Source organism: Bufo bufo, chromosome 2 (genome assembly GCF_905171765.1).
Source record: "Bufo bufo chromosome 2, aBufBuf1.1, whole genome shotgun sequence".
In the NCBI taxonomy this organism is placed as follows: domain Eukaryota; kingdom Metazoa; phylum Chordata; class Amphibia; order Anura; family Bufonidae; genus Bufo; species Bufo bufo.
This window is the reverse complement of record NC_053390.1, coordinates 778426283-778452583: the sequence shown is the minus strand read 5'-3', so window position 1 is coordinate 778452583 and position 26301 is coordinate 778426283. Positions and strand designations below refer to the sequence as shown.

General features: G+C 45.6%; 2 protein-coding genes across 2 annotated transcripts; one reads left to right on the top strand and one right to left on the bottom strand.

The window, feature by feature from the left end:
* Positions 1-737: 737 nt before the first annotated feature.
* GRPEL1 (GrpE like 1, mitochondrial) lies at positions 738-5160 on the top strand. The gene is made up of 4 exons (XM_040419134.1): positions 738-899; positions 2459-2612; positions 3258-3339; positions 4449-5160. Exons 1-4 carry the CDS (start codon positions 826-828, stop codon positions 4793-4795), a joined length of 657 nt encoding a protein of 218 aa, XP_040275068.1. The 5' UTR covers positions 738-825; the 3' UTR covers positions 4796-5160.
* A 13037-nt stretch (positions 5161-18197) lies between these two features.
* Positions 18198-26293, bottom strand: TADA2B (transcriptional adaptor 2B). The gene is made up of 2 exons (XM_040419133.1): positions 25815-26293; positions 18198-20011 (listed from the first exon to the last, which is right to left on the bottom strand). Exons 1-2 carry the CDS (start codon positions 26154-26156, stop codon positions 19019-19021), a joined length of 1335 nt encoding a protein of 444 aa, XP_040275067.1. The 5' UTR covers positions 26157-26293; the 3' UTR covers positions 18198-19018.
* Between the last annotated feature and the right edge of the window lie 8 nt (positions 26294-26301).

The window sequence follows — 26301 nt, the reverse complement described above, 5'->3', positions numbered from 1 at the left end:
AGCCATGCCAATACTAGGCATGCATGTGCTGCAGCCTTTCAACAAGCTTTATTTAAAATCTGAAAAAAGAACGCAAACACTGTCTAGCGCTTTGTTAGGATGTCTTCCCCAGCACATGTCCTGTACATGTCAAAGTCTCAACATCATAGCTGCGGATAGGATTTGCCATTCACAGCTATACACATGTTGGACTTGTCACTTTTTCAGCTTTTTGTACGCCTGATCATCACAATGTACGGATTATCGGTTGCCGGGTTAAAGGACTGTCTTGGATATTGCCAGGATGTGTCAATGAGATGTCACCAAATCCCAGACTGAGAAGTAATTGCGTCATAGATACGGGACAGACACGGCGCACAGGTTGCAGGAGATTGCACAAGCGGTCACCACAGACCCCGCCCGCTAAGGCCTCCAGCCACTCATAGTGCAGTCTACCGCAGACCCCGCCCGCTGAGCCCTCAAGCCAATCACAGCGCAGTCTACTGCAGACCCCGCCCGCTTAGCCCTCCAGCTAATCACAGCGCCCTCTTACCGCAGACTCCGCCCGCTTATCCTTCCAGCCAATCACACCGCGCTCTACTGCAAACTCCGCCCGCTGAGCCCTCGAGCCAATCACAGCGCACTCTCATTCTGAACTTCATTTTGACATTTCAACTCCTCTACAACCTCTCTTGACTAGGTTGGCAGCTCGGCCTTGCCCCTTCTGCGCATGCTCACCAGTCTCATCCCAGCGTCTGATTGGCTGGAGTACTGCGTGGCGTGTAGGTTGAGACTCGGCTTGTCCTCTGCGTGCACAGTGCGCGTGAGTTCTGGCAGGGGACAGACATGGCGTCCAGGGGCCTGCGGATGCTGGGGTATAACCTGAGCACGTTGCTGCGGACACACAGGGCAGCGCTCCGGTAAGGAAGATAAGACGTGGGCGGCTGTGGGGTAGTCGTAGCATTACATGTCCTACTCCTCTCCAGTGTGCTTGTAGCTGCCTCGAGGCATGCTGGGAATTGTAGTCTTCCAGGTGCTTGAGAATTGCAAGTCACAGGCAGATGCAGCAGAGCTGGTGATGTCATTTGACACAGCTCAGGGTTACCGTTTGGTTCTCTGGCACTGCAGCTCTGCCTACAGGATCATCAGTGAGCTGAAAGGTCACTGACAAAGTCAGCTCTGCTACATCCGTATAGTGCTGTAATAACATACATTTGTCCATAGACATTATGTCTTTTCTGTTTGAAACTTGAGCATCGGTCGCAGCCTCCTCGGGAAAGGGGAATTCAGGCCAAATATACGTTTGTTTTTTGGTTAGTAAAATTTATTCGAAGTTTATGGAGCGTTAATCTCCTTTGGGAGCGCCGATCCCGTCGGTGACCGCAGCCTCCAGGTTACATGAAGGCGGTTATATGCTGTAATGTAATAATGGATGATGCTCGTTAAGGTCATTGGGCTGCATGGTCTCCTCCGTCAATCGTTTGACCCCCTTCGCACTTGCTGGGGGCGGTGGGTCACCGCGCAGCGTTGCATCATCCCCCAGTATTGGCCTTGACATCGCGTTACTTCACTTCTGTCCCAGGGATACAAACAATTGGGTAATATCCAGTTTATTAGTCCCTTGTGTTTTCAGCAGCGCTCGCTTTATGGCCGTCATTGTGCCATTTATTGTACACATTCCATATGATTCAACCAACACGGGAGACTTTCCAAGTCTGATGCAACACCAGCACCGGAGAAGAATGGTGGGTGACCAATGTGGAGATCCGGAGGAGTCTGTTGCTAAGCAACATGTTTTCATATTTAGAGGGTTACAGTGATAGTTTACAGCGTGGTAGGTGACCCTATAGTATGCCAGTCTATGCCTATACATTGTCTTATGTTTCAGCCTTCTGTAGGAGGTATACTTCAGTCAGTTGTTTGGACATATAACTCCGACGGAAGGCAAATACGAAATGTGAACTTCCGTTCCGCCGCCCCGCAAAAAAGATAGAGCATGTCCTATTCTTTTCCGGAGCACGGACAAGAATAGGCATTTCTATCATAGTGCCAGCCATGTGCGGTCCATGTGGTAAACGCAGATTACCAAGCACAACGCCGTACACTGTATAGCGGCTGTGCTTGGTATCGCACTCGGCCCCGTGTACTTCTTAGAACTCATGTTGTACCTCTTTTACTCCTACTGAAAAATGGATGAATAAATTGACAATTGTGTGTTCTCATTCTGTATGGGCAATGTCAGACTGTGCAGGGAAATGCCCCATTGACAGAGGAATAGTAACACCCAGTAGACAATTTATTCACTTGTTTCCGGGAGGAATAACAGAGCAGAGTTCAAATGGTGCAAAACTATTTCAGGGGGAATACAAGTATATACTAAAAGAGACATGTCAGGAGCGCTAATACTAACCCCGGCAGGTCCATAGAGAGCGCGGTTCTGGCAGTGATGAGTATTCTCCTTCTTCTTCTTCTCCATCAGGACGTGTCCACAGCTCATGTGCACGGCGGCTCAGCAGCCGAATAACCCCGTACAGGAGAGCGAGGAGGAGAAGAGCAAAAAGCAGGTGGAAGAGAGCGCGGAGCAGCTGGCTGCAGGGAAGGCAAAGCTAGAAGAGCAAGTTAAAGAGGTTACGGTGAGTGAGAAGAGGCGTTACTGTATGGCAACAAATCCACCATTTCAGGTTTAAAGAGAGACATCCCACACCACTGTAAAGATAGTAAAATATATTAGTAATGGGTATAATCAGGCAAATATATGTCCTCTTCTTTTTTTTTTTTTTTTTTTTTTTTTTAGCAAAATAGGGTTAGATATAATACACTAATTACATAATTACAACCACACTTCATCTGGAGTCCTGCAGACAGACATCACGCGGTCACCGGCAGAATTTTGGTGCGCCATCCGGGCCAAGTTTCTTCTGTATGAACAGGCCCTTAAGCCAGGCATGCACACAAGATCATCATCACCTTCAGAGGGAAGAAAACTCTCTCTCTAGTGCCACCTGTAGGATGATGCCCTGTAAGTTAGTGTACAGTCCATGGAGGATGATGGTGGATAATCATTGGGAGTCCTTGTTTTGGGGGGGGAGGGGGGCACTCATGGGACTGAAACCCCCTCCCAATAACATTATAGAGTAGAGAGGTCAGATCATGGGGTGCCTGCAAACCTAGAGATTGCCCTAGGGGCTGGCAGCATGAGTGATAATGGCCACTATCCTCTAACCGCCCCAGTAAGGACGGGCTCTTCTAATAATCTGGTCATTTTTGTGCCGCTCCAGGATAAATACAAGCGTGCCTTAGCGGACACGGAGAACATGCGGCAGAGGAGTCAAAAAATGGTGGAAGACGCAAAATTGTACGGTGAGTCTCTAGCCTTGCCTGTCCTACGCAATCACTGGGTCCTCACTTCTGTATAATTTAGGAGGAAATTTTTTTTTTAAATATTCCACTGACTGATAATACAGGGGATATATGGAGTGGCCAAGAGCTGTCTCTTCATCTGCTTTGTTACAATGGGGCGCATAAGATGCTTTATAAGGGGGAGAGTTATCAAAACTGGTATAAAGTAGAACTGGCTTAGTTGTCCACAGCTGCCAATCAGATTCCTCCTTTCATTTTCCAAAGGAGCTCTGAAAAATGAAAGGTGGAATCTGATGGGTTTATGCTCAGAGCAAAGCCATGTACAACCATCTACTGCTTAAAGGGGTTGTCTGTTTAATTGGTCTGGGGCTTTGAGCACTAAATTCTCCCCTAGGAGCATTAAAGCATGTGAAAGGGCACAAAATACACGCCCCACCCCAAAGTTCCCACTATACATTTTCCCTATGTATGTCCCATTCCTCGACTTACCAATAGTATATATAATTAGGTGGGTGCCAGTATTTATGACCTTACCCTGACCCTAATACCACTTGGCGAGACCACCTTTGCAAGCTAGATTTCCTTAAAGGGGTTGTACAGCAATTTATATTGATGATTGGTCCTCACGACAGGTCATCAATATCTGATCGGCGAGGGTCTGACACCCGGCACCCCAGCCGATCAGCTATTAGAAGAGGAGTGCAGAGGGGGCGGCAGTTGCAAAGAGAGCTGAGCCTCCAGGTGTAATGGCAACGCCCCCGTTGCTCCTAGAGGCTCATTTGCATATAATAAAACATCATAGTTCGCAGCAGTGCGAGCACATATGAACATGGGACCAACACGGATGTCTTCAGCTGCCAAGTGCACATTTAACAGGTCAGCCAGTGTCATAGGTACAAAACTGCTGACAGATGCCCTTTAACTTCTAAAGACTTTAAAATGAGAGCCATGCAGAGGCCACGTCCATAATGGGCTCCTGATTAGTAGGAACTTCACCTATCAGTTATTTATGGCATCTCCTGTAAATATGCCATATATGTCTGATTAGAAAACCCTTTTGGGTTACGGACAGTGGAAAGTAATTCGATTTTACAATCTTATATTTAAAGGAATACAAGGATTCTGCAAGGACTTGCTGGACGTGGCGGACGTCTTAGAAAAAGCAACTCAGAGCGTCCCCAAGGAGGAAATCAAGGATGAAAACCCTCATCTAAAGAACCTCTACGAAGGGTTAGTGATGACTGAAGTCCAGATGCAAAAAGTCTTCAAGAAGCACGGAATCGTCAAGCTCAATCCAGTGGGCACAAAGTTCGATCCATACGAGCACGAAGCCTTATTCCACGCCCCAGTGGAGGGCAAGGAGCCTGGCACAGTAGCCTTAGTCACTAAAGTAGGGTACAAGCTGCATGAACGTACGCTGAGGCCTGCCCTGGTAGGAGTTGTTAAAGGGACATAAGTCAGTTTTAATATCCATGTTGTATAGCAAGTATTTTATTATTTCATTCCAGAAATCCCACTGTATAATTTGGAATATTAACACCCCTTTAAATTAGGCAAGAAGTGGTTAATGTCCTTGGAGGGAAGGCCAAGATTATCATATACATATAGCCATCCATACCAGGCAGGTCATAGAACTAGACTATGCCAGCTCCTTCTTTTACTGAGACTTTCATTCCAATTTAGTGCTCGTATTTCCGGACAGAGGAGGCTGTTGATGGACTGTAATTATTATAATGGCTGGTCTGTGCGCCGCGGAGTCCCTGGCCGGGAGCACCACTCGTTTCTGGGATATACTACCCTGAATAAATATTTTTCACAATTCGGATTTTCCTGTTTACTAGTATGCATCAAAAACATACAGTTTAGCGAACATCCTCACCAGCAGGAAAAACGAAGTTTAATTCATATGCAAATGAGCACTTGCAAGTGCCCAGGGGCGGCCTTCAGTGTGTAGGTGCCCAGGGGCGGCCTTCAGTGTGTAGGTGCCCAGGGGCGGCCTTCAGTGTGTAGGTGCCCAGGCTGCTCTGCCTTCTTTTCACTTTACTCCTCCCCAGTCTCTGCCTTTACCCGCCCTCCAAGTCCGGACCCATCGATGAGGCAAGAGACTTGGAGGGCACCTGGGCACCTACACACTGAACGCCGCCCCTGGGCACTTGCGAGTGCTCATTTGCATATGAATTAAACTTCATTTTTCCTGCTGGTGCAAGTCCAAAGAAAAGAACAAAGGTACCATTACAATCCTGTATAGGTTTGCTACAGAGCCATGTACGCACTGTATATGGCCATATGGAGGTGACAGACTCCCTTTAACCACCTCAGCCCCTATGGCTTAAACACCCTGAAAGACCAGGCCACTTTTTACACTTCTGACCTACACTACTTTCACCGTTTATTGCTCGGTCATGCAACTTACCACCCAAATGAATTTTACCTCCTTTTCTTCTCACTAATAGAGCTTTCATTTGGTGGTATTTCTTTGCTGCTGACCTTTTTACTTTTTTTGTTATTAATCGAAATTTAACGATTTTTTTGCAAAAAAAATGACATTTTTCACTTTCAGTTGTAAAATTTTGCAAAAAAAATGACATCCATATATAAATTTTGCTCTAAATTTATTGTTATACATGTCTTTGTTAAAAAAAAAATGGTTTGGGTAAAAGTTATAGCGTTTACAAACTATGGTACAAAAATGTGAATTTCCGCTTTTTGAAGCAGCTCTGACTTTCTGAGCACCTGTCATGTTCCCTGAGGTTCTACAATGGCCAGACAGTACAAACACCCCACAAATGACCCCATTTCGGAAAGTAGACACCCTAAGGTATTCACTGATGGGCATAGTGAGTTCATAGAACTTTTTATTTTTTGTCACAAGTTAGCGGAAAATGATGATTTTTTTTTTTTTTTTTTTTCTTACAAAGTCTCATATTCCACTAACTTGTGACAAAAAATAAAAAGTTCTATAAACTCACTATGCCAATCAGTGAATACCTTGGGGTGTCTTCTTTCCAAAATGGGGTCACTTGTGGGGTAGTTATACTGCCCTGGCATTCCAAGGGCCTAAATGTGTGGTAAGGAGTTTGAAATCAAATTCTGTAAAAAATGGCCAGTGAAATCCGAAAGGTGCTCTTTGGAATGTGGGCCCCTTTGCCCACCTAGGCTGCAAAAAAGTGTCACACATGTGGTATCACCGTATTCAGGAGAAGTTGGGGAATGTGTTTTGGGGTGTCATTTTACATATACCCATGCTGGGTGAGAGAAATATCTTGGTCAAATGCCAACTTTGTATAAAAAAATGGGAAAAGTTGTCTTTTGCCAAGATATTTCTCTCACCCAGCATGGGTATATGTAAAATGACACCCCAAAACACATTCCCCACCTTCTCCTGAGTACGGAGATACCAGATGTGTGACACTTTTTTGCAGCCTAGGTGGGCAAAGGGGCCCATATTCCAAAGAGCACCTTTCGGATTTCACCGGTCATTTTTTACAGAATTTGATTTCAAACTCCTTACCACACATTTGGGCCCCTAGAATGCCAGGGCAGTATAACTACCCCACAAGTGACCCCATTTTGGAAAGAAGACACCCCAAGGTATTCGCTGATGGGCATAGTGAGTTCATGGAAGTTTTTATTTTTTGTCACAAGTTAGTGGAATATGAGACTTTGTAAGGAAAAAAAAAAAAATCATAATTTTCCACTAACTTGTGACAAAAAATAAAAAATTCTAGGAACTCGCCATGCCCCTCACGGAATACCTTGGGGTGTCTTCTTTCCAAAATGGGGTCACTTGTGGGGTAGTTATACTGCCCTGGCATTTTCCAGGGGCCCTAATGTGTGGTAAGTAGGTAAATGACCTGTGAAATCCGAAAGGTGCTCTTTGGAATGTGGGCCCCTTTGCCCACCTAGGCTGTAAAAAAGTGCCACACATGTGGTATCGCCGTACTCAGGAGAAGTTGGGGAATGTGTTTTGGGGTGTCATTTTACATATACCTATGCTGGGTGAGATAAATATCTTGGTCAAATGCCAACTTTGTATAAAAAAATGGGAAAAGTTGTCTTTTGCCAATATATTTCTCTCACCCAGCATGAGTATATGTAAAATGACACCCCAAAACACATTCCCCAACTTCTCCTGAATACGGCGATACCAGATGTGTGACACTTTTTTGCAGCCTAGATGCGCAAAGGGGCCCACATTCCTTTTTATGAGGGCATTTTTAGACATTTGGATCCCAGACTTCTTCTCACGCTTTAGGGCCCCTAAAATGCCAGGGCAGTATAAATACCCCACATGTGACCCCATTTTGGAAAGAAGACACCCCAAGGTATTCAATGAGGGGCATGGCGAGTTCATAGAAATTATTTTTTTTTTGGCACAAGTTAGCGGAAATTGATTTTATTTATTTTTTTCTCACAAAGTCTCCCTTTCCGCTAACTTGGGACAAAAATTTCAATCTTTCATGGACTCAATATGCCCCTCACGGAATACCTGGGGGTGTCTTCTTTCCAAAATGGGGTCACATGTGGGGTATTTATACTGCCCTGGCATTCTAGGGGCCCTAAAGCGTGAGAAGAAGTCTGGAATATAAATGTCTAAAAATTTTTACGCATTTGGATTCCGTGAGGGGTATGGTGAGTTCATGTGAGATTTTATTTTTTGACACAAGTTAGTGGAATATGAGACTTTGTAAGAAAAAAAATTATAATTTCCGCTAACTTGGGCCAAAAAAATGTCTGAATGGAGCCTTACAGAGGGGTGATCAATGACAGGGGGGTGATCAGGGAGTCTATATGGGGTGATCACCCCCCCCTGTCATTGATCACCCCCCTATAAGGCTCCATTCAGATGTCCGTATGTGTTTTGCGGATCCGATCCATGTATCCGTGGATCCGTAAAAATCATACGGACATCTGAATGCAGCCTGACAGGGGGGGTGATCAATGACAGGGGGGTGATCAGGGAGTCTAGATCCGATCAGTCTATCAGTGGATCCGTAAAAATCATGCGGACATCTGATTACCCCCCTGTCATTGATCACCCCCCCTGTAAAGCTCCATTCAATGACAGGGGGGTGATCAGGGAGTCTATATGGGGTGATCAGGGGTGATCAAGGGTGAATAAGGGGTTAATAAGTGACAGGGGGGGGGGGGTGTAGTGTAGTGGTGCTTGGTGCAACATATTACTGAGCTACCTGTGTCCTCTGGTGGTCGATCCAAACAAAGGGGACCACCAGAGGACCAGGTAGCAGGTATATTAGACGCTGTTATCAAAACAGCGTCTAATATACCTGTTAGGGGTTAAAAAAATCACATCTCCAGCCTGCCAGCGAACGATCGCCGCTGGCAGGCTGGAGATCCACTCGCTTACCTTCCGATCCTGTGAACGCGCGCGCCTGTGTGCGCGCGTTCACAGGAAATCTCGCGTCTCGCGAGATGACGCAAATATGCGTGACTGTGCGCAGGGCTGCCGCCTCCGGAACGCGAATCTGTGTTAGGCGGTCCGGAGGTGGTTAAGTTCCAACTGATAACCTAATGGGTGACTGCAGCCACCACTAGAGGGCGCCTACTGCATACATTAGGCTTGGACAGGGCTCCGCAAACTCGACGTGCACACTTGCTTTGCTGTTCTCATAACTTCAGTAGAAATGAATGAAGCATGCTGGGAGTTGTAGTTTCACAACAGCTAGAGTGCCAAAGGTTGCTGATTGGGATGAGTGAATTGACTTTGGAGCTCCGTACAGTATTAGAATGTATTGGCTCCGATGAGCCGAAGTTATTGCTTCGCAAAGTCTCGCAAGACTTCACACAGTAACTTCATAAATTAATTTGTACTGTAAAAAAAAAAATTATCCCGAACTCTGGTTCAGTTCCAAGATACCACTTGGAACCAAACTAGAGTTCGGGAAATGTTTTTTTACAGTACAAATTAATTTATGAAGTTACTGCGTGAAGTCTTGCGAGACTTTGCGAAGCAATAACTTCGGCTCATCGGAGCCAATACATTCTAATACTGTACGGAGCTCCTGCTCCGTACAGTATTAGAACGCAGTTTTATGCGAATCCGATTTGCTCATCCCTCATTGCTGACCCCTGGTATAACTACACAGTGACGCGTACAACATGCTGTTGTGTGACCGTTTTGGATTTGTAAAATAATAGCAAAATTACTAACCGGTCACAGTCGCACAGAACTTGTGTTTCTGTCTATGCTGGCAAAGTCAGTAATGTAAGGACACGAAGTGACCCCGCTGATAATTTTTAGCGGTGATTCACACACGGTCCTTAAAGAGGAGCGGTCACCTCCCCTGATATGCCCGTTTTAGTAACAATTCTGCGGCATGTTTTCTTGTAACTGTTGTCCAAATCCTCTATTATTCCTACTGAAAGTTACAAATAAATTTCTAACGGGGTGTTACCTGCATAGTCAGACTGTGGTGGGACACATCCCCAATGGGTAACATCCCACTGACAATGGAAGAATAGTAGAGGAATGATAAGTCACAGTAATAGATGCTCACAATTATTAACTAAACCATACATCCAGGGGCACAGCTAGCCTTTCTGCTGCCTGAGGCGAAAACTGAAACAGCACCCCAACTTTCTTAACCTAACCCCTTCCCTCCAGCCCTACTGTTAAAGACCCACATGCAGGATAATACAGGGCCACTTATTGTGCTTCCCAATACTATACTGCAGGAACAGATAATTCCCCTTCTGATGGTGCCCCCCTGCATATATCTCAGGAGAGGAGACTCCATTATAATGCAATATGCCGCAAGCTCCCTCTAGTGGTGGCTGCAGGTTGTTGCAGTCCTGACAGTGTACGCTCTTTTGTCAGGTGTCACCCTAGCAGAAGTAGAAGGGCGCCTTCATGCACGCCAGATTTTGTGGCAGAAACTCCTGCCACTGAAAATCGGCTCCATTCATTTGAATGGTGCTAAAACCACCTCTGGCCAGGATTTCACAAAGCAAAACATGCAGCATATTTTGGCACGTAAAACCCCGGTTGTGAAGTATGGTGCCTATTTTCCATTGAAAATGATATACATTTTTTATGCTGCCGTTTTCAGAAAGGCTTCAAGAACTGACAAGTCACTTGCTAGAAGCCTTTTAGATGCAGATTTTTCCTACGTTGCTATTTGGCATGTATTTTGCTGAAAAACAGGAATATGCCAGAAAAGTGCCTTGAATTCAGAGGCTGGTATTTCTTTAAATCAGCTCTGTATGTTTCCTCTTGACCTGTGAACATAGACTTGGGTCTCATGCAGACGAACCTAAAGTCTATTTTTTTTTTTTTTTCCGTGTCCATTCCGTTTTTTTGCTGCCTGTATATGGAACCATTCACTTGGGGCTGCAAAAAAAACAACCAGAAAGGACTGTGCATTTAGTGTTCGCATGTCCTATTCTAGACCAGGACAGGACTGTTCTTTTAGGGGCTGGCAGTTCTGTTCTGCAAAATGCTTAACGCAATATGGACGGGATCTGTGTTTTGCGGGCCGCAAAACATTCAACAGTCGTGTGCGAGGCCTAATTCAGATCAATGGAATTAATTTTCAATCACGGAAATTTCTGCCAGTAAATCTGCCCCGTATGAAGGCTTTAGGTTTGGTTCACATTAATGTCATGGCTTCCATTTATCATGAGCTACGACCATCCGTTTCCTCTACAGCCTCATTCACACAGACCGCTCGCGTATCTATTGGTCTTGATGTGTGTATTTCAATGTCCGTGATGACCCCGTGGACTATTTTTGTCCATCATTACGTTCCCTCTTGCATATAATATAGTCTGTGTGACCACTGACCATCCGTGCTCTGTCATTGATCTTCATGGACCATTGCTAGGAGATCTGGGAGTGGAATTTATGACTTGCACATCAAGCAAGGACGGGTATTTCTGGCGACAAGAAGACCGAGGCAGACTGCACTATTTTAACCATCGAAAATGATGGAAACTGTAAGTAAAAGGGGGTGTGAACTAGGGCTGCAGTAAATGATTATTTTAGTAATCTAATAAGAAAAAAAATAATAGACTGTTTTCCTTTACAAAAACTCATCAGGCCCCTTGCCTTTAGTCCCCAACACCCTTTGTGCCACCAGCTCCACTATCCCCCAGTGCCGTCAGCTCATCCCCCTTGTGCCATCAGCTCTCCCCCCCCCCCCCCCCCATGCTCCTCCTGACACCCGGATTGCACAGCGTCACTGGTTTCTATGACGCTGTGCACTCCAGGCGCCCGGCCTTAGTCGCGCCCCACCCCCTCGGTTTCACCAACTTACCTTTCCAGCAGGGGCGCTGCCGACACTCCATCGTTCTGCGCTGCTCTACGCCTGACGTCACACAGTGCGTCAGGTCATGGCGTCTGTACGTCAGAGCAGCGCGGGACCGTGGATGTACTGTAAAGTGTCCGGACGCCCCCTGCTGGAAAGGTGAGTATTCCAAGTGCAGCGGGAGTAATAGCAAGCGCTTTACTCCCGCTCCGTGGTCACATGACACAAACGAATCTTCGATGCAAAAAATTTGCATCGAGGATTTTTTTGTGTCGAATTACTCGATTTAATCGAGTAATCGTTTCAGCCCTAGTGTGAACAGAGTCCAACCTGGCTAGATAAGTTAACCAATGCATAAATCTGACATGTGCAAAGCTATCGTACTGTAAACTCCACCAAAAAAGAAATAAAAATTTGGGTCCTTTACTTCCTGATCACCCAGGTCCGGATTGTTATACACTAGCAGTCTGTAGTATTACATGTCGGCTTTGTACTGGATACGTCCTAAGGCCTTATGCACACGACCGTTGTGTGCATCCGTGGCCGTTGTTCCGTTTTCCGTGATTTTCTGCGGACCCATTGACTTTCAATGGGTCAGTTGAAAACTCGGAAAATGCACCGTTGTTCATCCGCGGCCGTGACCTGTGTTTCCTGTCCGTCAAAAAAATATGACCTGTCCTATTTTTTTGACGGACAACGGTTCACGGACCCATTCAAGTCAATGGGTCCGTGAAAAAACACGGATGCACACGAGATTGGCATCCGCGTCCGTGATCTGTGGCCGTTAGCAACTTTCACACAGACGGATCGCAGAGCCGTCTGCATAAAAGCTTTTTCAGATATGAGTTTTCACTTTGTGAAAACTCACATCCGACAGTATATTCTAACACAGAGGCGTTCCCATAGTGATGGGGACGCTTCAAGTTAGAATATACTGAGAACTGTGTACATGACTGCTGCCTGGCAGCACCCGATCTCTTACAGGGGGCTGTGATCCGCACAATTAACCCCTCAGGTGCCGCACCTAAAGGGTTAATTGTGCGTATCATAGCCCCCTGTAAGAGATCAGGTGCTGCCAGGCAGGAGGGGGCAGACCCCCTCCCTCCCTCCCCAATATTATATTCATTGGTGGCCAGGGTGCGGCATCTGAGGGGTTAATTGTGCAGATCACAGCCCCCTGTAAGAGATCGGGTGCTAGCAGGGGGCAGTCATGTACACAGTTCGTAGGTTATTCTAACTTCCCATCACTATGGGAACGCCTCTGTGTTAGAATATAGTGTCTGATCTGAGTTCACGATCTAACTCAAATCCGATGGTATATTCTAACATAGAGGCGTTCCCATGGTGATGGAGAAAACTCCGATCCTAGGGTATATTAACTCCTGACTTTACATTGAAAGTCAATGGGGGACGGATCAGTTTGCAATTGCACCATATTGTGTCAACATCAAACGGATTCGTCCCCATTGACTTGCATTGTAAGTCAGGACGGATCCGTTTGGCTCCGCACGGCCAGGCGGACACCAAAACGACTTTTTTTTCATGTCCGTGGATCCTCCAAAAATCAAGGAAGACCCACGGATGAAAAAACGGTCACGGATCACGGACCAACGGAAATCTGTTTTGCAGACCGTGAAAAAATACTGTTGTGTGCATGAGGCCTAAGTCACACTTCAGTTATTTGGTCAGTGATTGTGAGCTAAAACCAGGTGCAGATCTTTCCCTATCGCTGGAGGCTCCAATCACTGATGGAAACCACGGACCAAACTCTGTAGCCTTGTTCACATTTCCGTTTTTCACTGACGTGTGCTGTCCGCATTTTCCGCAGACAGCACACATACCGATTGATTTAAATGTGTCTGTTCACATTTCAGTATTTTTTATTTTTTTTGATGGTCATGCACTACTTTGATCCGTGATGTGGCCCAAGCACGCCCATTGAAGTCTGAGATGAGTCCAGAAATGCAAAGAGTCCTTTTCACAGAAACATATTTAATACATCATACAAAATGGAAATAATGCACTGTGTATAGATACTGGATTCATATCCGCTGCAAAACAATAAATAAGGACCACGGGCAGGGGAGGTTTTACCGAAATTCACTGGACCTCTGTGCTCCAGACTGTACAAGTGAGGCCCAGTCCATGGAAAGGGTCACCTTCTCTATAAAACATATCCATTGAAAAGGGTTCAAAATGATTGTGCAAAAGATAAAAAAGTTTACAAAGTCATATAAAACCAGCACAAAAAAAAAAAAAAACGGGCACCACATAAACTACGGAGGGCAAGATGTGCCGGAGGAGAGCGGACCCAAGTCTGAAGACTTGTTTGTTTCACAGTATACTGCTATAGCCTAACACTAGTGTGTGATCATTGAGGCACTGCTGCCCCCCACAGTTCCCCCAGTCACACCTGATCTGTGGCCCTTCTCTTATAAATTCCTGATTTTTTATTTTTTTGCTGGACTAGTTTTGCAGTAGTAGGTTACGTCCAGACGTGGAATTTGGCAGGAGTTTCACCCTATGGCGTACTCCTATTCCTGCATGGACTTTCGACAACCCCATCCCACCTGTATCGTACATTGGCGGTGAGAAAACTGCACCCCAGCAATTTCGTGGATACAGCCTTTAAGGGCCATTGCATTGTCTTTTCTCCCATTCATAGGCAGAGCTGCTTACAGAATTTTGCTGGTTGCCCTTGGAAACAGACAGCAGTTTAGCTCCACCCCGATGTCAGACATGTGATCCAGCAGCTATCCTCTCACTGTGCCCGTTATCGGACCTCTGCTCTGAATTTAGCTTTAGAGATGGAGCGATAAGAAAACATATTTAGCTCAGGATTCGGTCAGGTAAAGCCAAGCATTTGAATGGCAATTTTAAAAGGGAATGTGCGAAATTAACAGTATTTAAATATATATATTAATATAATTTTATTTTTACTTATCTCTATATTAAAAAAAGTATAAAAACCTGCAGTTTTCACAATGACTAGTAGGTCATGATTTTCCATTCTTGTAGTCATTATCACCACAGACAGGATTACAATGACAATTAACACCCCTTGTACAGATAACACAGGATCCACCATTCACAATAGGCAAAATCACAGCTTATCAGCTCCCTCCTGACCTCAGCACAGATCATAGAGCATGACTCTGCCATAGAAGTCAGAGGGGACAGCTCCTGTCCATTGTGTCTGTGGTCCATATACGTAGCTGCTCTCAAGGAACAGGAAGTCTTAACATATTTTTGACCTAGTGGCCAGTGGGAAAACTGCAGGATTCCTTTTTTGTTTTTTATTTAGTTAGAGATGAGCAAACTTCATATTTAGAAATTCGTTCACAATTAGTTGGTTGGTAAAAGGTGAATTGCGTTATGGATTCCGTTACCGCGGACCATAACGCAATTCTATGACGAAATGCCTTTAGAGGCTTTCCGTTATTCATTCCGTCATACTAGAAGTCTATCGGCTGCAAAACAGATCTGTCCCGTTTCCGTTATGCAGGGGAGTCCTCTCCTGCATAACGGGACGGATCCATTTTGCAGCCCATAGACTGCGATTTTCATAAGTGGAAATTCGCTCATCTCTAAATATAGTGATAGGAAAAAATATTTAATTTTTTTTTAAATATAATATAATGTTTAACATAAAAACATTATTTAAACAATAGGCCCTAGGCCATTTCCTGATGACACATTCCCTTTAATAGTTACTCAAAATTGGAATGACCCTTTAAGATGTAACAGCAATGCTTTCTCACAGCCCTGGGAACAATCAGAAGGCCTAGTAACAGTTTTAGGGAATCTGAGTAACCCATGTTCCTGTATGATATTCTATACACTGACACAGCTTATATCTGACCTCTCCCCCTCCCCCCCAATTTGACATTGGTCTATCCTAAGGATAGGCTATCAATATTGTAGTGCCTAAACACCCCTTTAAATGAAGATGATCCCAACAGGTTCAGACCAGGGGGCACCAGATCAAACCAAAATGGCTTCCATTCCAATGTATTACAAAAGGTTTTGAAAATGAAGACCTGCAACAATGAGAAAAACTCCGCCGTTACCTCAGTCCTAATAGAACAAGCAAAAGACAAGAACATGTACACGGCCTACATGGGGGGGGGGACCCTGGCCAGAAGGAAGGGGCTGGCAGTGGACATGGCTAAAGATTGAAGAGGACGACCAAATCCCAATACTCCATCTTAGCTAGGGGGGCAGCAATGGTCCCCAAAATCAACAGTAATTTGTCAAGCCCTACAATAAAGTAGAAGTCTTCATTTCCTCCAGAAAAAACATGTTGGACAAGATCGAATACTCATTTAAGACGATAACCGGGAACATCCTTGGGGTCTCATGGACACAAATGGCAGCATGGTATAGCATCTCTCCAGCTGCTCTGTAAACTCTGGTATAAAAATATTAAAAACGCAGCCATTATCTTACAAAATACAATAAACTATTTACATCTTACAGTAAGCCACACCTGTACATCAGGAGGAGACGAAAACCTGGACCAAGAGAACGCAGGATTAACCCTCACAAGGCCGATGTACATGGAACCAGCACAGATGTCTTCAGCTGCCAAGTGCACATGTAACAGGTCAGCCAGTGTCATAGGTACAAAACTGCTGACAGATGCCATTTAATTTGGAGGGCATCATATCTCAAGCTCAACACACTTATCCTATTGACCTCTACAGAGGTTCGAGGGCTCAGATCGTAGATATCCTGCCAGAATAAATGGGTTCCAAGACTAATTTTCAATATAAGTGAGGCCTCAGGCTCTACTTGATAAAGATAGATGGAAGTTTCTGAAATCTCAGGGCAGGTCAGTAGGTCACATCATGGAGTAGCCTCAAAACGTATTTCTCAACGGGTAAAATCAGTTCTACAAAGTTTTGGGCAGAAAACCATCTACACACACACAACCATATTCTTCTTAGTCAAGTACAGACTCAGAAAATGGTCTTTTGACAATCACAGCACCAAGCCAGAGGGGGAAACCTTTCGGGATCGCTGTAGTCCTCACCGACATATGGCACACAGCACAGAATTAAACTAAACAGGAAACCCACTTCGAAATGCACTAGCCTCCAACCAATAGCCGAATATATGCAGTACAACAGATTATTTCCACAATCATTTTGAAATATTCAATTATTGATTATCAATGCACACAGATCATTTATTATGGGCAAAGGACATCCAGGAAGATTCCAATCTAATGGACATTGCATAGCACGGCGCCATTATATTTACCACTGCAGCTTCCCCCCTCTGGCGTCCTATTAGAAAACGGTATGCTGCTACTAAAAAATGTATTCAAAAATAAAAAAATCTGTACATATAATTACAAATTACCAAAATAAATAAATATGATATGCACACTGTATACATACTTATAGACTTTCTATAATCATGAGCAATGCTGCCTCCTTACGATTTCTTCTGTGTGGGGGGGGGGGGGTAAGGAAACTATACAAGACAATACAGAATTTGACCACTTAGGACTCTTTTTCCATTAGAAACAATTTCATCGATCATCGTGGCTCTGGTAAGGAATGAACGGGTTTCTTAAAGGGTAGGCGAGGTCCTGAATTGGACAATGGTCATGATCATCAAGGAACGCGCATACGTCTTTCTCAAGTATAACAGGTCAATGTGGCCATGACCAAGATGAGTCCAGAAAACTGGTAGATGCACGGTCAGTATAAAGCTAGCCATACACGATAACAGGTATGGCCGCCTCCCGTTTCTAGATGTCACGGGAAAGGAGGGGTAAGATTGTATTGTATGTAGCATGCCTGATCGTCTGCTTCAGCAGCAGATAGGATGCTACTAAACAAACATACCCCCCCCCTGTCCCCACAGAAATGAATCCCTGCCCTCACCAAGCTGATAAGGCAAGTGTATGGGACAGATGGACATCTCATGTATGACCAGCTTTACAGCCCTGTATCCAATTGAAGAGGCATCACTGAGCTTAACCAATGCATAATTATTGCTCTTAATTTAGTAGTGTCCCCCCCCCCCCCTCCTAAAAAATGCAAAGTGAGGTCAATGATCTTCTCAACAAGTTTTTTCTGGTCTGATGGCACACTGAACTCCTTTATGGCCACGTTCTCTTCATGATGTCCCGTAACTACAACACGCGGATCTGCTACTTTGACCACTAGAGTTCCAAAATACATATGGTGCAGAGATCAGTGCCGATAGGGTTAATACTGAAAGGTTAGGATTCTCCAACCACAAGAGGTACACATCCTCTTGTTAAAACACGGGGGGGGATGTCGTGGAGAGAAATGGGACGTCCGACCCGATGAAGACTTTGCCGAGCACAATTTACCTTGAAGGCATCATTGGTCCTCAAGTCACAGTGCGCTTTGTAGAAGGTGGAACTCGTGATGTACAAGAAGCAGAGCTGTCCACAAAAACAGTTACCTCTAAGCCAGGGAAGCTCAACCTGCGGCGCTCCAGCTGTTTTAAAACTACAACTCCCAACATGCCCTTCTGTAGGCTGTCCGGGAATGACGGGAGTTGTAGTTTTGCAACAGCTGGAGGGCCGCAGGTTGAGCATGCCAACATGGTGCCTTATACAAAAAGCCACATAGCTGGTGCACCCCCGTGTACAGATAAAGGCTGCAGATTTTTTTTTACAGTGGAATTGCATGTGGAAAATCTGCCGCATTTTACAGCAGCAGCAAAGTGGGTGAGATTAACAAAAAAAAATAAAGAATTATCACATCCGCATACTGCGTTAAAAAGAAAATTGGCAGTGTGTTCATTTATGCTGCAGATTGCACCCTTTGCAACGCACAGGGTGAAATCTACAGCGGATAATCCTGCCCGTGTGGCCATACCCTACCAGTGTCACAACGTGGATGTCATTCAGCGTTAGGTGGCAACATCATGGCGAGGGCGAGCAAAAGGAGCGATGAGTTGTCCCACCATGGGGTGCGCTTGAGTTCAACCCCTGCAGCAATAGGGAGTTTGGCTCATGCACACGACCGTATGTTTTGCGCTCCGCAATAAGCTCTACTATATAACGCTCCATTTGCTGTCCTCTCCCACTCCTGCACAGCAAAGGTTGCAATAAATAAAAGTAAACCCTACTATAACTAGTACTTGGCATGTTGATCCTCACATTTATATTCCCCACGTGTCCCATTTAGTTCCGTTTTGCCGTTTTCATAAATTAGGTAGCACCTCTTTAGCAACGGGAAGAGAACGGCAGCTTTCCTTCTAATGCACGATGTGAAAAATACATAACCATACGAATAAAACAATGTGTATTTAAAAATATATACAAGTATAGTAAAGCTTCAGTCTCTGTACAAGTCCTTTTATATATATATTATAGATTATTTTTTTTATAAAAAAAAACAACAACATTTGGAGACACAGCATCACGAGGCGTCCCTGGATATCCAGCCACTCTCCGTCAAGAAATTTAAAATCCTTTTCTTTAGGACTTTATCTAAGTAACTGGGAAGACGGCTCTTTGATGGGATTCCCTGTCTTTTCTGAAGGTGGTCCTTAATGATAATGGTTTTGACAGTCAAGTAACGAGTGGGGCTCAAGTTCAAGGAGCTGCAAAGAACCTTCTCCCTGTCCGATAACATCTCAAAACCTTGAAGGTTTTCGATGGCAGCAAACTCTCCCTCCTTACCGTCTTCCCTTCCTCTTTTGGAGCCCGCGGTGTTCTTGTTCTCTTTCCGTTTTTCCCGTTTGTGACGGGCAGCTTCGTACTCGGCGGACTCTTCCATCTTGGTGATGCCGTTTCGCCGGTACCTCTGAAGTTCTCGAAGCTTTGTCCTCAACATTCGTTCTTTGTGCATGTTCTCAAAGAAGTCCTCAATTTCCTTACTGGACATGAACTGATAGAGGGGCCTTAATTTTAATCGCAGCTCCTTCTCCTCTTTTGAGATTTTCCGCTTGGCGGGCTTTTCTTTGTCTTTTTTATCTTTACCTAAAAATGCTGGTACCAAGTTATAGTCCCGGGCTATGTTCTTCCTCCTTTGCCGCTCTTTCAGTTTCCGGACGTACATGTCCACGCAAGATTCTTTAAGTTCTACTTCAACGTCATCGTCGTCGTAATTGACGGACAGGCCGCTGATTAGCGTTTCAGCGTCCTGATCGTATTCGATCTCGTAGTCGTCTCGCAGAGGCATGTACCCCAGCTGCTGCTGCTCCTGCACAGTGATGTCTAAGGGAGGTAATGGAGTGGTCAGGCTGGGAGACAGGGGGCCACCTGTAGGACACGTGTGGTCGGTTACTCTGTTGGGAATATTGTCTGGGATGCATGCCTTGCCAAGGTTTCCATGAATGTACATGCTGACGTAGTGTTCCATCACTTCCTGGGGGGTCCTGGATGCACCCACATGGGCAGCCATATCCTCCTAAGCAAAAAAAAAAATAAGGACATACATTAGCAAAGCTATAAAACACAGTCGAAAAAACTGCAGCCACTCCATTTATATATAGTCTATGGCAGTGTTTCCCAACCAGTGTGCCTCCAGCTGTTGCAAAACTACAACTCCCAGCATGCTCGGACAGCCTTTGGCTGTGCGGGCATGCTGGGAGGTGTAGTTTTGCAACAGCTGGAGGCACACTGGTTGGGAAACACTGGTCTATGGGACAGACCCCTGGGGCTAATACAGGGGTAGGCAGCCTGGGATAATAAATTCGGTGTCCTGTGGGGGGAGATTTCGTGTCCTAAGATACAGCAGAACCTGAAGGTGAAACTTAAACTAACGCCTAGCCTTTGGAGAAGATCTAGCGATCCCACCCAAGAATGCACAGTCTGACATTGGCAGCAGTGATTGGACAATGTCAGACTGTACAGGGACCCCCCCCCCCCATTTATTTTTATTTTTTTTAAATGGTAACACCCAGCTGGACCTTCATTGTAAACTGCTAGTAATTAATTCATAACTTCAAGCAGGAATAACAAAGAAATGACAACATAGAGTAATAGGAGTAGATGCTTCAGATTTGTTATGGGGGATGCAAGTAGTTACTAAACTCGACATGTCAGGAGAGGTGAGAGGCCCTCTTTAACATACTAGCTACAGTATATCTTACAGGAGATCCTAGGGAAAAGGCACAGCTGTCTAGAGGGGGGGGATTTTCTTGCACCTCTCAATCTCCTCACCCGGTGGCCTCCTCCCAGAGGATGGATATGACACTTATCGGTGTCTCGCCTTTGTCTTCTGAACAGAGACTTTCTGAATGATAAAGTCTATTCAAGACGACAAGCTGTGAGCCTTCTAATGGGCGACAGCACCTGGCTTCAGTGCGGGGGGGGGGGGGGGGGGGGGCTATACTTAAAGAGCTGAATGACACAAATGCACATTTACGGAAAATTGGCGCGTCGTATGCCAGTCTTCAAAGTCAGCTGGAGTAAGATGAATTATTAGGAGGCACCTTGTGCTGTCCGTACGCCACAAACTGGAATATACACTAGTTGGACTTCAGTTATAATGTACATCACGTTTCCGGCGTAGATTATTATAAATGTGTCTGGTCACGGAGGCTCCATTCCTTCCATTATACCGCGCCAAATCGCTGGTGCTCCTTTTCAGCAGGGTCAAGGATCCTGAGTAAAAGACGTAGCTTAACCCCCACAGAAAAGGTTCAGCTTTTCATATGCTTTCATGGACAATTTGCCCTAAAAGCAGCGAGATAATGATAAAGCAGACGTCCCTTTAAGGTTTCATGTACATGGCCATACTTTAGTGAAGGTTCCATAGACAGATGTGTCCATGAATCTGTAGGAGGACGAGGGCTAGCAGTAGGCATAGCTCGTCCCGATACTGTGGAGGTGGTCGCTACATGTAAATACAGCGCTTCACCTCTACTGACGAGTAGCCGATTGTCGGGAAGGAACGCTTCCTTCCCGATAACTGCGTACTTCATCTCTGCATGTAAAGGCAGCATTACCTTCTTTCAGGATCTTTGGAGATAAGTGGTGTGAGATGAGCAGCTCTGAGAAAAATAAGTTTTGCATTCAGGGGTGGACTGACCATAGATCCTACAGAGACATTTCCCTGTGATCCAATGCCCAGGGGGCCGCCCGAGCCTTCCAAGTACATAGTGATCTATAATACATAAATGCTTGTACATGCCCTCATCATCTCCCACCTAGACTACTCAAACATCCTCCTCTGTGGCCTCCCATCTAGGACTCTCACACCCCTCCAATCTATCCTCAACTCTGCTGCCCGACTAATCCACCTCTCCCCCTATTACTCCTCTGCCTCTCCCCTCTGCCAATCCCTTCACTGGCTCCCCATTGCCCAGAAAATTCAGTTCAAAATACTAACAAATACATACAAGGCCGTCCACAACCTGTGTCCTCCCTACATCTCAGCTACTTTCCGATCCTCACAAGACCTCCTTCTATCCTCTTATCACCTCCTCCCACAATCTCCTCCAAGATTTCTCCCGTGCATCCCCCACACACTGGAACTCGCTACTCCAACATATCAGACTCTTACCTACAGTGGAATCCTTCATAAGAAACCTGAAAACCCACCTCTTCAGACAAGCCTACAACCAGTGACCCTGCTGCCTCTATACCGCCATGACCAGCTTCACCCGCACCTACTGTGTCCTTCCTCCATACCTCATAGATTGGAAGCCTTCACGGGCAGGGCCCTCTCTCCTTCTGTAACTTACTGTTCATGCTTAGAGCAATTGTCTGAATTATGCATGTGCACCCCTTATCATATGTACAGCGCTATGGAATTAATGGCGCTCTAATAATAAAAAATATATTAGTACTTATGCACCTGGCCAGTGGTGGAAATTCCCCTCCTGCATTCAACTATACTGTGGTCCTTGGGATGGTGATACAGTTGAATACTGCAGCGGACGCAGCAGTATTTTATGCTGCACTATGATACTTGGTTATGTTGGGGGTGTTTTCTGTGCCGCAGTACAGTAATGCTGGCCGTGCCTACTGCTGTTAGCCTTAGATTAACAAGAACCTTATGAGGGCCTAGCCTAACACAGCTATGAAACCTACACAAACATACTTGGTCCTGCCTTCTGTCAATTTGGACCCGCCTACAATATAGGGCCACTTTAAGGGCCCAGTCCTCCCCGGTTTGCATTATTCACAATGTCCTAAAAGTAATGTAAAACTTCTTTTGTTCCTTGTTTTCAAAGCTGGTCGTCTCAGAATACCTTGAGCCAAGGTGAGGAATGACCCAAAATCATGAGCAGAAACCAAGAGAGAAGAGGTCAACTTTTTTGAAAAGAAAGTTTAACCCGAGCTGGTATCATACAGAATGGTACATATGGGAGTATTATTAAATTCCCTTCCAAAATATTATCCACAAGATGCCCAGTATTCAGCTGTGGTGACAATTACTGCGGATGCAGGTACGGCCCCCATCAGTGTAATGAGGGGGGGGGGGGGGGCACAGCTCACACAAGCCTCCAGCTGTGCAATCACATATCAGCTGTATTCGGCCTTCATACGGAAGGCAGAAGATCACAGTAGTGGCGGTATAGTGGACATCACAATGAGAGATGTTGCCAATACTTCAGCCTAGACAGGGCGGCCATACACATTCAACAGCTGACCGCCACAATTCTCTCTCCCGACACCCCCCCATGCACAAAAGAAAAGTTTGGTACAACATGTATGTTTAATGAGGAGAGGAACCAAAAGCTTCTCCCTTACACTTCTGGCTTATCTCCCAGGAGAAAATATTCACTTTGTCAGATCCTTCTCTCCCCCCGACATCATAGGTTAGGGAAGAGTGGGGTGCCGCCAACGCACATTAGACCGTCGGCCGACCCTGCAATTCTTGTATGTCCCATACAATACATTCCTGTGGAGCCCTGCCACGAGCAAGGCTCCATAAGAACTATCGCTAGATGTAGTAACAGACATTGCTAGCTCCATGTCTCTCTCGCCTTCTGTATGTGACATTAGCCCCAGGTGTCTGCTGTGTGGAACAACAGAAGCCGGTGGCTATGGCTCCTTCTCCACTTAGGAGCGGGCTCCATCTTTAAAGACCCGGCTTCCACCGTACATATAAGGATGGACGTCGGGAAGGGGTTAAGGTATCCATATACAGTCCTAAGGCTCCATTCACACGTCCGCAAAATGTGTCCGCATCCTTTCCGCAATTTTGCGGAACGGGTGCGGACCCATTCATTCTCTATGGGGACGGAATGGATGCGGACAGCACACAGTGTGCTGTCTGCAGCCGCAATTGCGGAGCGCGGCCCCGATTTTGGGTCTGCAGCTCCGCAAAAAAATAGAGCAGGTCCTATTCTTGTCCGCAGCTTGCAGACAAGAATAGGCATTTCTATGGGGGTGACGGTCTGGTGTGTTGCGGACCCGCAATTTGCGGGTCCGCAACACACCACGGACGTGTGAATGTAGCCTAAAGTTGATCAAAACCTACCAAAACGATCGTTCACCAGGTGGAATTTAACAACGAATGATTGTTCTAGCAAAATGATGGCAGACAATCATTGTCTGAAAAGAAGTCGCCATGTTTGACATTATTATCCCATAGTCGGAATAAAGTGCTTGATCGAAAAATCCATCACCCAGGCTATAAGGACCTGTCTGTGTATGGCCATGTCTGCGAAAGGAACGCTCACGAGATGATCATTCAACCATCAACCAACTTCTGTCTAATGTGTAAAGGGGTTATCCAATGATTCATGTAAAAATCAGACATCATATAGAACATGACAATCTCTTTCTAACAAAGCCAGAACCAGTCCTGTACCTCACATGGATCCAGAGATCTCCCCATTCATTGCTCTGCTAGATTTATTTCAAATGACAAATCAGGTGTTGTGTCCTTTCTCAGTAGCGTGTCCTTTATGCGTTTTGCGTTGCGTGAAAAATCGCAGCATGCTGTATATCCTGCGATTTTCACGCAACGCTGGCCCCATAGAAGTGAATGGAGCAGTGTGACAATCGCATCGCATCCGCAAGCAAGTGCGGATGCGATGAGTTTTTCACGGATGGTTGCTAAGAGATGTTGTTTGTAAACATTCAGTCTTTTTATCACGCGTGTGAAAAACGCATCAAATCGCATTGCACCCGCACGATAAAATCTGAACAACTGAATGAGATCGCAGACAAAACTGAATGGACTTGCTTGCGATAATCGCGCAGTTTTCACTAAACGCATCCGGACACGCTCGCCTGCAAGGAGCCTAAGGGCGCATGCACACGACCGCAAAACGCGGATGCTGTCCGTGTGCGTTCCTCAATTTGCGGAACGGACGGCCCATTATAGAAATGCCTATCCTAATAGGACATGCTCTATCATTTTAGTGGGGCCGCGGAACGGAACTACAGATGCGGACAGTGCATGGTGCGCTGTCCGCATCTTTGGCGGCCCCATTGAAATGACAGAACGGACGCGGAACCAGTCGTACAGACGTGCGAACGAGCCCTAACTTAGCAGCAATAACCCTATTCATGTCTGGCATGGACATTTCCGTCATGTGTGAACATACCCCAAACCATGTTCTATCCTCCTCTCCGATACCATATCTCGGACATCTACTCGGAATTACAGACCAACCAGAGTTTTCTTTAATGACACTTTTAAACACCATTCGCACGATTGTATTTTTGGTCCGCATTTTTTGCAAATCGGATGGTGATCCATTCATTTCAAGGGGTCTGCAAAAGATGCGGACAGAGCGTGAGCTGTCCGTATATCGTATACAATAGAACGCGCTATTCTTGTCCATTTTGCGTATAAGAATAAGTATAAAAAAAAAAAAACACGGACGTTGCACGGTCATACGATATATATACGGTTGCGTGAACGCACAACCCTTAAAGCGAGTCCGTAAATAATTGCATCCACCTGCACTTACCATTCATTATAAGCTGCCGCAATCGTTGTCAATTCTTTGGCATAAAAATAAAAAAAGATTCTATTCTAGAGTTTGTGTTACTTTAATGTTAAAATGAAAAGTCTACAAAATCTACAAAAGGATTTGAAAAGGGTAAAACAAACAAAAAAAAATATTAAAACAGGAAAATTTTAATATAATATGGAAAAAGAATAAATTAATGAAAAATAAATATAAAATATAAAATAATAAAACATAAGACACCTGCACTGATGGACAGCAGGGAATGCTGGGAATTGTAGCGTATCTGGACACCTACCGCCCCCTACAGGCTGCAATGCATACACAACTTACCCAGTTCCCAAAGCCGAACTGCTCGATAGCATCGAGCAGCAGCTGCTCTTCCCTGCTCGTCCAGCCTCCCTCCGCCTCGGGCCCCCATAGAGTAAAGCGACCGCCGTCCACCAGCTGGTATCCATGCCACCGACGGTGATTACCAATCTCTGCCCCCGCCGAGAAACACTCCGTGCACAGCTCGATGTCCTGGCATTCGGTGCAGCGGATACGCAGGCTTGTCACGTCGGCCAGGCAGTAGACGCAGTACTTCTTGCCCAGGTCCGCCATCTTGGCCGCCGAGCTGTTGTTGGGCTCAACCGCTGAGGTACCGCCCACCGCTGATCTTACAATTCTGCGCATGCGCCTGGGCGCTTCTAGTCTCTAATAGGCCGGGGCCTCAAAGCGCCCCGAGGATTGGTCGCTGGATTACGTGTTTGTGACGTCACTGGCCTTCAGCCTATGAATATTTAGCAATGAAGAGAGCGCTGTGATGTGGCTCCGCCTT